Genomic DNA, 13749 nt, shown 5'->3' with positions numbered 1-13749 from the left:
GAACTTATCATGCCCCCATGTTTAAAAAGGGATTTGTCAGTGCACTAACTAAGGTTTAAAAGGCCAGGGTCTTCACACTCACTACTCTAAAGTAACCCTTCAGTGGCATTACTCCATAAAAACTGCAATGTCTAGAGTAAAACAAATCCAAATAAAATGAAGTTTGCTATGACAATGATTGAGTATTGCCAAATTGTGATTTTATGTGCAGTTTATTAAAGCATTACACAGTCATTGTTCGATTTGTGAGAGCAGTGAGTGTGTAATTTGAGATATATTCTATCCAACACTTTATATGATTGTTTTGGCAAAACCCATTTACTAAGAGTTGATTAAAATGCATGTTATAATTGTAGGTTCATTATTTCTCACTCAAAGCTCACAAGCAAAACAAGCAGAGAATTGCTGCTGTAAGTAAACTAAACTTTCGTTTAATCATATGTTTGTGTTTACAAGTAGAAGCGACTTATAAGAAGATATTTTGTTATAATATATATAGAATTTGAATGAGCTGAAGCTGTTTTCTTGTTTGTGTGAATAAAAACTCATATTACATTTGTTCTAATTGTTGTAATACTGGAAGAAGTAAAAAAGTCAGACTGAAAGCTGTTGATAAAGAAGGTAAATGCAAATGCAACTCATAATATAACACATTACACCTACAAGAGCTCTTAAGACATCCCATTCTAAATCTATAAGTATTAACATGGAGGTGGTCCCCTAATAGCTCTGACAGCAAGTTTGGAACTGTTATTGAGTCAGCAGAGCATTGGGGACTTACACTATGCAACTCTTGCTCTGTAACTTTATGTGGCTTGACACTTCGTGGCTGTGGTTCCTAAACACTTCCACTTTTCAATAATACCACTCACAGCCAATGGTGATGGAATATCCAGGAGGAAATAAATTTCACAAATTCATTTGTTGCAGCAGAGGCATCCTATTACAGTACCATGCTGGAATTCAATAAACTTCTTGCACTGGCGTTCAAGGCAGACTGCATGGCTAGGTGCATGATTTTATACACCTGTGGCAATGGGAGTGAATCACCAATACGTTTGTCCATACTGTGTATGTCACTACCTATGCAGAATAGGGAAACCTTTAAAAATGGGTCATTTACACAGTTCTAAATAAAATAGTTTGTTTTTCAATAAATAAAGCTCATAAACTTTCTAATTAAGTTTCTTATAAAGTTTCAAAAGCAAAATAATTTAAAAATATAAAAATTTGCCATGCAATTGTTAAGACTATCTTTGAGTATTACTAATATGTCTTGTTTTTTGTTCAGTAGAGCCAAAACATTTCCTAATGGTTTGCTTAAATTCAGGCTTTGTGTGTTATGCACTGCATTAGTGCATGCTTGGATGTGATAATCACTATCCCTAGCTGTAACAATGCAGAATAAACACTGTTAACAGACTCTGTTGAGACATAAATAGTCGCCAAAATTGCTCCACAAGACATCAGCCTGACCATTTTCAGCATATTTGTGCTACATTAGCTCTTGGAGATCGGACCAGACTGGCTTGCTTCTCTCGTCAGTGAGCCTTGGGAGCCCACAAACCTGTCATTTCTTGCGGCACTTACACACATACTTACAATACCGGGAACACCCCCACAAGACCAGCCCGATGTTTTAGAGAAGCCCTGACCATCGTCTACCCATCACAATTTTGACCTTGTTGAAGTGGTTGAGATGCTTATGCATTCTATTCTTAGTCTTAGTCTATACTTCAATAAACCTTTAAAATATATGGGATATTAACTGACATACTGAACAGCAGTTTAACAGTTTTACACTCTAATTAATGATTCATTGATTTTTGTGACTTATAAGCCTTGCATTTCACTCTTAAGTAATATGCTTAAATATTGACCCTGCAATAAGCACACAGAAACTTTATGAATCTTATTATGTCAAGTGTAAATTTTAAGCCAATAAGATGTGAACTTACGTGATAATATATGCTTAATAACTTGCATTACAAGACACACCACATGTTTTAAAAGGCTTATTGTACATTAGTATTAGTAGTATAGCAGACACCCAGTTGTGTACTTAAACAGCTTATGAAATTTCATTTAGAAATTGAGGAGCACTTTTAACAGAAGCAGTCGTCTGTCTTTGTGTTGTGTGTCTGCAGCAGAAACACACTCTGTCACACTCACAGTGTGTTGTGACAGATGTATGAAGGGCTTAGAGACGCACAGTGATAGCTGTCAATGCAAATCTCTCCTGCCTCACTGACATATTCAATTTTCCCATGCACACACACACACACACACACACACACACACACATTTCTCAGACATATTCAATTTCACAGCATCTCGTTTAAACTCATCCATCTTCATTACAACATAACAATCACAAGGCTAATGTATACTAATTAAAACTGCTCACACACACATTTACACATACATTCACACACATGCTCACAAACACACACACACAGTGCAGGTCTGAATATATGCACGCAGAGGCATACACTCATGTGCAAACATAGAAACACACGGAAAATGAAAGTGGAATTAGACGGCTTGCCTGAGGAGAGCGTGTGATATATTTCTCTAAAAAATTCAATTTGGAAGGATTGGTGGCAAACGGCATGACCATTCTAATGTGATTACAGTGTGACAGGTACATTCACAGCAGACACACACACACACAGTGCTGCTGGAAGAGAGAGATAAAAAAAAACATGGAGGAGGAAACACTCTAAAGAGGATAACATTACAAATAAGAGAGAGAGAGGGAGAGAGAGAGAAGCACAGAGAGAGAGATGGAGAGAGAGGTAAAAATACATAAACTTGTCTGGATTTCCCAAAAGCATCCTTGGACAAGATTATTCTTAAATTGTTGAGTGCGCATCACACAGAACACTACCAGTTGCAATTGTTTTAACATTTCTCAGAAACTGGACTGGAGTGAGAGTGATTTGACAAAAGAGTGCCTTATAACTTGCCTTATCACAGCCTTGTGAAATAAATGGTCAACAAAATTATATTAGTAATTAAAAAAAATAAATCTTTGTTTATACTGTAATACTGTATACTGTAATCATTTATTTATTTTATTTGCAGGCCACTGTGTTGCTAAATGCACTGGTTCTTATGGCGTTAACTTAAGGGAATCACAGACGGTAACCAGGAAAGAAATACAGATTTTTGCAGAATAACTTTTCCATACAGTTTCCAAAGATATCACAACATATTAGCCAGAGTTATATCCATCAATCATCACTGTTAGTGTAAAATAAACATATATATATATATATATATATATATATATATATATATATATATATATCTATGAGAAAATATATATATATATTTGAGAACATTAGTGAATGCACACACTGTGCTAAAAAAAAGTAAATAAATAAATATGTTGTCTTCTAAATGCTGACATGCAGCTCAACCACTCCACACCCAGAATAAACCAGCTTATCGTCGCTGTCACTCGAAAGACTTAAATTTTACAGAAGGAGGAAAAATCTTCTCTTTATAACTTTTAATAGAAGTCAATGTGAAATATTTTATTCCAATTTCCCATTCTCAAAGTATTTCTACTGGTTCTTTTATCTATTTTTCCACAATGTAAAGAACTGGCAGATTCAAATCACATCAAAAGAACATAGAATATTGTTGTGTGGTAGAGATGATATATGGTCCACACTGTTTTTTTTTCAGCAGGGTTGTAGACAAAACTAGACAGAAAGGCAATCTAAACAGAATTTTGGAAAGTGAGATACCTGTTCAATCATAACACTTTAACTAACCATAAAATCGTGACACTGTGACAGACCGTGACAAGCCTAGCTCTGAGGTCACAGTGAGGAAAGGGAAGCCTTTACTGTCAAAAACACAAACATCAAACAGTTTCTCTCAGTAACGACTTGCCTCAGTTTAATCAACTCCCTGAATAAGTGCTGCTGAAATGCAGAAAGCACAGGACCATCACACTGCTTCTTAACTAGCAGATACGTACAGAGGAAGTACATGCAGGATACCCCAGCCTGAGGGAGAGCGAGTTGGCACAGCCGTGGTATGGCTTCAGTGGTGTTTCTGATGTGTAGCAACACTACAGAATATACAAAGTGTGTATATATATATATATATATATATATATATATATATATATATATATATATATTCAGTATATGTCACAACTTGCACAAATGGTGTATGTGTGTGTGTGTGTGATATAAACAATTTTACTGTAATAATTATAATAATTGTAATAATTTGGCTATACTGCTAATGTTGCCATTCACTTAATATGGTAAAGCCAGTAAAGCTCCTTTTACTGAATTTAAAAAGAGGAAGGGAGAGTGAGAGACAGAGAGACAGACAGAGAGAGAGAGAGAGAGAGAGAGAGAGAGAGAGAGGGAAGAAGACAGAAGAGGTTATTATGCAGTAAATCTGCTGTGTACAGTAAGCGGTGTGTGAACAGAAGTGGGTGTGTGTGTGTGTGTGTGTGTGTGTGTGTGTGTACACATTCGATCCTGTAACAGTATTAGCAGATCAATTACACATAGTTAAGCTCTATAAGCAGGAATTGGAGCCAGCACTGCTAGGGAGAACAGAACAGTGAATTGTGCCTCACTGAACACCCTCGCCTTCTTTATCCTCCTAAACCTCATTCCTTCCCTCTCTGCCTTTCATCCTTCATTCCCTGAACAACTGGCTCCAGCACACAGCAGCACCCTGACGAGGCCTGGCACGCGCTCCCTCATTCTCTCTCTCAGTCCTCTCTATCTCAATCCTTATTTTCCTACAATGGGTGTTTGTTTAAAAGGTAAAGATGCTTTGTTTTTTAAAAGTGAAACAGCAAAAAAAAAAGCTTTTTATTTTTGGTTACGTTAATTAGACTGCAAGATGTTGTTAAAATGTATGTATGTTAAAATCCAAGATGTATATTACCAATAAAGCACTCCATTCTGAACACCTGTACGCTCACTCATTAATGTAATTATATAACCAGGTAATCATGTGGAAGCAGTTTTAGGTAATGTTCCCATCAACCATCAGAATGGGGAAAAAATGTGATCTCAGTGATTTTGAGAGTGGCATGATTGTGGGAGTCAGGTGGTTTGAGTGTTTCTAAAACTGCTGATCTAATATATTTTTTCAAGACAGCAGTCTCTAGAGTTTACTCAGAATGGTGTAAAAGAGAAAAAAACATCTGATGAGTGGCAGCCCTGCAGCTGGTAACAACTGGGTTGTTTTTTATTGCTCTAATAAAGCCTAGATTTGCAGTTTCACTAATGCATTCTTTGGTCATTAGCACTACACTACATTGCAATGTGTGAACATGCCAGCACAGCATGGGCACTAACACCTCAAAAGTTTGATGTTAAATTCATCAAAGTATAACAGCAAAAAAATTGGACAAACAGCATAACAGCCATTAATTACAGTTGCGATGCAACAAACAACTTTTTTGACAGTCAAATCTGTTGACTATTAAAACAAATAATCAATTATTTAGATTATGAATCACTCAAGTACTATATGCCTCCTATGTAGCTATTACCTTTTAAATTTAGCTTTAGGTTGAATTTAAGATGTATTTGCTAGCTATTAATAAAACAAATAATACCTGTTTTTCTAAACCTTTTAGCAAAAAAAACAGGGCTGTGCAAAGTAGCAGAAATAAAATATATTTTTTGTTAGTGCTTTAAATTGTATTAGTGACTTTTATCTTGTCACTGTCTGTTTGTTCATTTGTATTGGTGAATTATGATGACACAGGTTTTTGTAGCTGTTTTCTTATCCGAACGTGAGATCAACATGTTCTATCATAGTGTGACAACCGGCTTATATAATTCAACAGTCAATATTTAATAAATGCAGCAGTGGATTTTTTTTAAATATAATTCTAACGTCTTATTCAGTGATAAGCCATAGCAAACTGTGGCAGGAGGAGGAAGACAGAGTCACCGGTTCGCCTGCCAATTCGTGCTGATGCCCCTCCCCTGATTATGGATAGCCAGCTGCTGCTGGTTCAGGGAGGAACATCCACAGCATAAATGTTCAGCTCTCACCGGCACAGGAGAGAGGACTAAAGTCTCCTAGCCACGTAGCGAGAGCCACAAGAGAGACTGTTAGAGATTTAGAGATACACCACACATACACAAACACACACATACACACACATTGCTATGTGTGTTTCAGAGCTTGCAGCGGCCCTCCACTCATTGTGTCTCAGCCTTTCCCCTGGCTGAGATCAACCAACACAGTAAGACCATCCTGTTGTATCTAAGTTCAAAGATACAACAAGAATCAACATGAAGGCACTTCACAGGTTTTTTCAGTGTACAAGGTGAATAAACAGGGTGCTAGAGATGTGTATGTATATTAGCAGAGGGTTGTTGTCAAGCTGTATTAAAAGGTGTGCATTCAAGGGCCTAAATCATACAATATAAAAAACAATAATGCTTGCTGTATTGCTTTACAGATTTGACTCCTTATTTAAAAAGCTGCAAAGCTGCAAAAAATGGCCCGTCGTGAATTGATAGATTTTTGTGATTTAAGATAAAAACAATGCAATAGAGTTTAGACCTGCAATTCATCCAAAGGTTTTAAGAAGAGTTTCAGTCTATACAACTTAAAACAGCTTTAATTTGTTGGTTCAACAGAAGACAGCCAATGAAAACAGATATAGAGATCCATATGTCAGCCTTAAAGACACAGTAGCCTGTTTAGCTGTGTCTAATGTGTAAAGACTAGAGGTGTAACGGTACGTGTATTCGCACCTAACCACTGCACCATGCTATTCAAATGACACAGACGAAAGGTGTAAAAATGTCGAGGGGTGTTAGATAGCAATGAGTATCGTGACGCGCCTTGCGCAGGGTGTAAAGTAGTGAATACATGGTACATGCTATTGGGCTAAATTCACTTCAGTAATTTCATGAGTGTGTGTGCCACCCAGAAACCTTAAGCTATAAGCTTGAGGTTAATAAATGATTTTAATTACATTAATTAAATAATTAATTAATGAATGTATGTATGTGTTTTTGCTGAAAAATAAGGAAAATACTAAGTCTCTTAATGAATCTGGGTGTGTTTTGGGCGTACGTGCAACAAACCAGCGTGGATCAGTGTGTCACAGTGTGTCACTTCCCTTTAAAACGATGCGGGCGGAAGGTGTAAAAATATGAGATGAGAACAGATACAGAGATTCATATATCAGCCTTAAAGACACAGTGACACAATCAGCCTGTTTAGCTGTAATGTGTAAAGACTAGAGGTGTAACGGTGCGGTGAGAACACATGGTACATGCTATTGGGATAAATACAGTAATTAAAAGTGTGTGTGCCACCCAGAAACCTTTTTTGCATGGAATTGTGGGAACTGTAGTAGAAAAAACAAATTCTGATTTTAACATCTTATGTTTAACAGCTCATGAAATCAAGGAGGTTTAAACAAAGAAGGTTTGTCTGGGTTTTTAGGGGTGTGTGTATGTGGGGAGACTATGCGAGGGGAAATAGGGCAATACTGGCACAGCTGTATGTTCAAATTAAATGAAAAGAAACTTGGGTTAGTTTATTTTTCCCCTGCTGTACCATACACTTACTCTGACCTAGAGGTCCTAACTGCATTGCAAACTGAACCCTGACTTTTGTGTACCGATACAACTCTGAGAAAAACAGTCATATAAACATGATTTACAACTGCTTTTTGCCCACAAACCATGTTAAGTAGACCTGTGTGGAAAAAAGCATATATATTTGTGTGTGTGTGTGTGTTTGTGTGTGTGTGTGTCTTTGTTTGTGTGTGTGTGTGTGTGTGTGTGTGTGTGTTTAGGTTGATTGAGGGAAATGTGTGTGTATGTGAATTGGTTAGAGGGTAGCAGCAGGTGCCCCTCCATTTCTCTATATTTATACCCTGCAGGACTCTACCCAGTCTATAGCAGAGGTGACAGAGGGATGGAGGGAGGGATAATTGGAGAGGCGAGAGACGAATGGAAAAAGGGATGGAGGGAGAGCGAGAGAGGGAAGGAAAAACGCACAAACTCGAGAATCCAATAGCGACAGCGGACACAGTTCATCCACCCGATCATCCATCACCAATGACTGAACAATTTACGCACACAGTGCTACAAAATCAGAGAGAGAGAGAGAGAGAGAGAGAGTGAGAGAGAGAGAGAAATGGCTGGTAGATTCAGGTGTTAAAGGGTTGATTTAGGTTTATGCTGAGTCACAGCCCAAGATGTTAAATGTCAAGCTCAAGTGTCTTGCTTTCACAAATACACTGACTGACCTCTACTTGCATGCTTTTCACTTCTCAAACACTCCCACACATACACACACACACACACAAGCTCGCATATACAACAGTGAGTCTCTAAAACTCACAGTTCAAGGACTCCCGCTGTTAATAAATGCTTAACTCAGAGTCAGCTATGCGCAGATGGATCACACGTTATTCTGTACTCTAATGACTCCACGTAAAGAACCCGGCTGAATCAAAGCCCTCCTTTCGTGAAATCCTCACATCGGTGTGGTGAAAGATAACATTGACTGTGTCCAATGAATACTTTCTTAAGACCTGGCTGTTCTGTTCTGTTATTTAAGTGATTTCAATCAGGATCTGTGTTCATATTTTTTCACGTAATGCTTAACATATAATTCTCCAGTAATCTGTTTAATACTGTGTCTGCGGCGTTTTTATACTCTGCATAACTGTGTAACAGATATAAAGATGGTAATGGTAATGGTGATGAGTATAATCAGTATTTCGATGATGGTGGTGAAAGTGACTGTGTGTGTAAATTTGATTGTGGTAATGGTGGTATTGACATTATAATTATTTTGACAGTAATTACGATGGCAATTATAATGGTGGTGACAATAATGATGATGTTGATAATTATGCAGACAATTTTTATTATACTGATGATGATGATGATGACATGCCAGTAAACTTACCTTTGAGGAATAGGTATGCCCATCAGAGCCGCACACTGGACTGGGATGAACAACAGGACATGACCTACATTTCCCATGAGTCATTGCTCCAATCCAGTGCTTATGGGGAACACTACCTTTCCTTGGCTTAACACTGAAAGAGAAAGAGAGAGAGAGAGAGAGAGAGCAGGAGGATAAAAGTGTTGTTATTTCTTTATTTTATGAGCAGAGTGTAGTTTATCTAACCTGGGAACAGCCCTCTCTCCCCCTGCGAGACTGGCACTCCAGCAGAGGGACAGAGAGAGATAAAACCAGGACAGTGTGACACTTGTTCATTCATAGAATATGAATTACTTGTAAAACAGAAAACAAAGCCACACACACACACAGTGTGCAGAGCCATGAGGTAGAGATGGCATAATTTGTGTGTGATTGCCAGAGAGGCGCGACACCAATGCTATAATAACAGCCTGCAAATGCCAGCTTATTGTGTGCAAGTCACACAGGTCCACGGGTGAAACAATGGCCTACTGAGGGGTTAGTGAGGGGCTCAGCAACTGAACTGGAAAGGGGTGTGTATCAGTGTGAGTGCACCCTGCTGATTGCTGATACACAATCTGTGTTACACTCTAGTAAAGTAAAGGGATTACGTGTGTATGCTTATCTGTTGTAATGTCCCAAGGGTTAAACTGCTGCATACAGTATGTTCCTCTGTGTGAGTGTGTGTGGTCGCTGCACACTGAAGCAGCAGTTAGTCCCAGTAAAGGATGTATTACAAATTCCAGTGCACTGTGATGCCCTCAGAATCTTTTTTGCTTTATGGAACTTTTTATGGCACTTTTATGGCAAAGAACCCTTTACTTTTAGGAGCGTAGAGGGATGAGGTCAGAGAGAGAGAGCAGTTTACATGAGGACAGTCAGTGTGTGTCTATGTGTGCTGTCTGCTCTCTCTATGTGCTGCTGATTTGCTCTGTTCGTTTTGATAATGCACCCACGAGCAACTGTGTATGTATATGCGTATGCTTGTGCGTCCCAGTGTTGAGTATAGTGTTGAGTTGTATCACACAGAGGAGCTGAGAGTGTATTAAGTAGCCTACCACCCACAATTCCCCTGTAGAGGTTGCCCTCTACCTCTGTTCCAATCACACACACAGCACCATCCTTCTGGATGGCTGAACAGAAGTGAGACTCTCTCTCTCTCTCTCTCTCTCTCTTTCTGTTTGTCTGCCTCTCTCTCTCTCTCTCTCTTGCTCTCCTCCTTCTAAGAGCTTTCAGAGAATCATCTCCTCCAGCACTCACTAAATTACCACTCGCCTCTCTCTGCTTCTTTGCCAGCTGGCCTGGTAAATAACAGCTGTTTCCATTTCTTTTACTTTACTAGCTGCTTCCTCTTGATTATGAAAAACGACATGTGGATGATCCTCTTCCTTTAAAGGGGATTTCTTTTTGTTGGTGACATGCCAGTGGAGGTGCCTCTTTATGAAAATAAAACGAAACGAAAAAGAAAAAAAAAAATAAATATAGGAAAATATCACATCATGAGTATATGATATAAATAGTAAATTAGTATTACATATAATTTTAGAGCAATTCTGCCGAGTTATAGATACTTTTAGTGGAAATAGTGAGTCTGCTCTAAGTAATAAACAACATGAGGCTCCAGAGTCATCAGTCCCCTCCAAAAAAATTCCTTTCATACTGCCTGTTTATTTTTTTAAAACAATTAAAAAACAGTATATCAATAATGTATTTATTTTCTATATGTAAGATTATAGGGGCAGTGGTGGCTCAGCGGTTAGAGTGCCGGATTATCGATAACAGGGTTGTGGGTTCGATTCCCGGGCTTGGCAAGCTGCCACTGTTGGGCCCATGAGCCTCTCTGCTCCCCTGGAGTTGGCTGCCCACCGCTCTGGGTGTGTGTGTGTACTCACTGCCCTAGCTCACTAGTGTGTGTGTGTGTGAGTGTGTGTTCACTACCACAGATGGTTTAAATGCGGAGGACCCATTTCGCTGTGCACACTGTACAGTGACAAATACATGCACCTTTAATATTTATATGTAATATTTATCACATTCATAATATATAATGGTATTCAATATTTATATTTAATAATGAACATGTATTATTAATAAGGAGTTAACAGTATTTAATATTTAATCCTGTTACAGTCCAGTGGTTTTATACAACCTCCTTCGTTGTTAACTGTCTAAATACATGTGCAATAACCTTCAGCACTCGTCTTCCCCAAATCACAGTTGTGATGTTATTCGTGATAGCACACTCCTCTCTGTGTTCTCATACTCATACTTTATTCTGGAGAAGCAGTAGCTACCCCAGGGTAGGATGGTCTCTTCCCCATCACATGATCACATTATGTGGCCAAATCTAACTTCAACACATTTACTATAGGGCTATTGTTAAAGCTACTCAGAACTTTCACATGGATCTCTGCATTCCTGTGATTTATACCCCCGAAAATGTTTTCAGTTCAGCTGATTAAGTTTTTTTTCACTGGTTAATAGTGATCTAATGTGGCGAATAGGCTACACAGCACATTCCACTTCTGTCAGCCAAGAACAGAAAGCTGAGGCTGCAGTTGAGGTATAGACTCACCCAAAACTCACCAAAAGCTGAAGACTGAAAAAACATAACCTGGTCTGATGAGTCTCGATTTCTGCTGAAGCAGACAGATGGTAGGGTCAGAATTTGGCGCCAAGAGCATTGAACCATGGACCCAGCCTGTTTTGTGCCAACAGTCCAGTCTGGTGGTGGTGGTATTATGGTGTGGATAATGTTTTCTTGGCACATTTTGGGCCCGTTAACACCTATCAACCACTTGAACTTCCTCAAACAGTGTGTTGGTTTGGTTATTGTTGTCTTGGACATATTAGACTGCATAGATATGGTTTAACTTTACAGTGGGGGGGCATTGTGCTAGGGGGGCATTTCCTCTCATTTCTTACTTCGAATTCATTATCCACGAAATGATGCTTATTGTTTTGAGTGAGATTGTTAGGATGGAACTCAGGGTCAAGGTGAGTAAGGGGACACGTCTAAAACAAGCCTCCCTAACACCGATTAATCCAATTCAATAAGAGCCGTGTCCAGAATCATCAACAAAACACCAGCCCTGTCATCAGCAGGAGCTAAACGGATCTCATCTGAATAATCATAATAATCTCTCTGATTTATTCAATGGATTATAGGCATTTCTGCATAATGCCTGGCTTTAATCGTTTATTAATCTGTTATTAGAGAAAATCTAATCTAGTCTTGTTATTTGTGTTATTCATTTACTATTTACATGCGAACGATCTAGTTAATTTATTTATTTTTAATGCTGGTGTAAATTAATGATAAAAAAGCGATAGTCACACCTCATTTGCTTTGGCATTAATGACAGATTTGCACTCCCTTTGTTGCCGTGGCAGGAAATGAGGTGCTGGAATGTGTAAATTGTTATCGCGTGTGCGCAGCATATTTGCTTTATAATGGGGATCAGCATGTCATTATTTCACAGGGAGCAGGATTTGGCAGTGCACCGCTTACTATGTGCTTGCATATCAAGAGGGCGTGAGTAATTACGCCTAATGAACTCCTGAGCCCACTCAAAGGGCCGCTGTATAATTAATATGTGTTTGTCCTAACATGGCACGGGCTGAAGAGGAAGAGGAGGGGGGGGTCAAATAATGGGGCAGACACTCCGTCGCCAGCGTGACGACCTCAGGAAGACCACCAGTGGTGCCTGGTATCACGAGAGTGCTTGGAATGTAAAATAATTTTTTAAGTGTAAACAATTATGCCCTGTTTTTTAAACTAAGCGATGTCCTGGTAGCTCATTTAGCTTTTGGAAAAGATTTTTAATCATGTTTATGGACTAATTGGCCAGCGCAGATGGCAGTAGGATGGTGATGAACTATTAATGAGAGATTATACATGGCAGGCCATCCGTGATAGAGATGGAGTGCAGACTGGATTCAGCTAATATCATTTCAGCTCTGGCAAAACCCATGGCTCCCGCCATATGACTGCTGGAGAACATCACAACCACAGATCATTTCTAAACCGTGTGCTGAAAACAGAGGGATGCTTTACATTAGCTGCTGTAACACTGCTGTGAGAATGTGACTCAGCTCATCCTTAACCAGCTGTTTTAGACCTGCTGCTGACAGCAGACTGGAACTGGATCTTAACTGGATTAGACTGAGGCTTGTGGTTAAAGGTAGGATTAGGGTTAGGATGATGGTCAGGATTAGGTTTTGAGTTACTGTTAAGATTTGGGTTAGGGCCAAGGTGAGGATTAGGCCTTGGGTTGAGGTAAAGGTTAGAATTAGGGCCAGGATTATGGCCAGGATTAGGTTTTGGGTTAAGATTAAGATCAGGGTTAGGACCAGGGTTAAGGTTAGGGTTGGGTTTTGGGTTGAGGTTAAGGGCAGGGTGAGGGTTAGGATTAGATTTTGGGCTGCGGTTAAAGGTAGGGTAAGGGCCAGGATGATAGTCAGGATTAGGTTTTGGGTTGAGGTTAAGATTAGGGTTAGGACCAGGGTGAGGATTAGGCCTTGGGTTGAGGTAAAGGTTAGAATTAGGGCCAGGATGATAGTCAGGATTAGGTTTTGGGTTGAGGTAAAGATTAGGGTTAGGATCAGGGTGAAAAATTAGGCATTGGGTTGAGGTTAAGGTTAGAATTAGGGCCAGGGTGAAAAATTAGGCTTTGGGTTGAGGTTAAGGTTAGAATTAGGGCCAGGATGATGATCAGGATTAGGTTTTGGGTTGAGGTTAAGATTAGGGTTAGGACCAGGGTGATGGCCAGGATTAGGTTTTGGTTT

The 13749-nt window shown here is 39.2% G+C and overlaps 1 protein-coding gene across 1 annotated transcript in view; it reads right to left on the bottom strand.

The window, feature by feature from the left end:
- spock1 (SPARC (osteonectin), cwcv and kazal like domains proteoglycan 1) overlaps nt 1-13749 on the bottom strand; it is a 303961-nt gene that overhangs the window by 53580 nt on the left and 236632 nt on the right. Inside the window, exon 6 of the mRNA XM_072668287.1 lies at nt 8944-9076. Within this exon, the coding sequence (XP_072524388.1) occupies nt 8944-9076 (133 nt within the window). The remainder of the gene's footprint in view (nt 1-8943; nt 9077-13749) is intronic.

This window comes from Salminus brasiliensis, chromosome 2 (genome assembly GCF_030463535.1).
Source record: "Salminus brasiliensis chromosome 2, fSalBra1.hap2, whole genome shotgun sequence".
NCBI classification, from domain to species: domain Eukaryota; kingdom Metazoa; phylum Chordata; class Actinopteri; order Characiformes; family Bryconidae; genus Salminus; species Salminus brasiliensis.
Note: the sequence above shows the minus strand (reverse complement) of the source record. Positions and strands in the feature narration are given on the sequence as shown.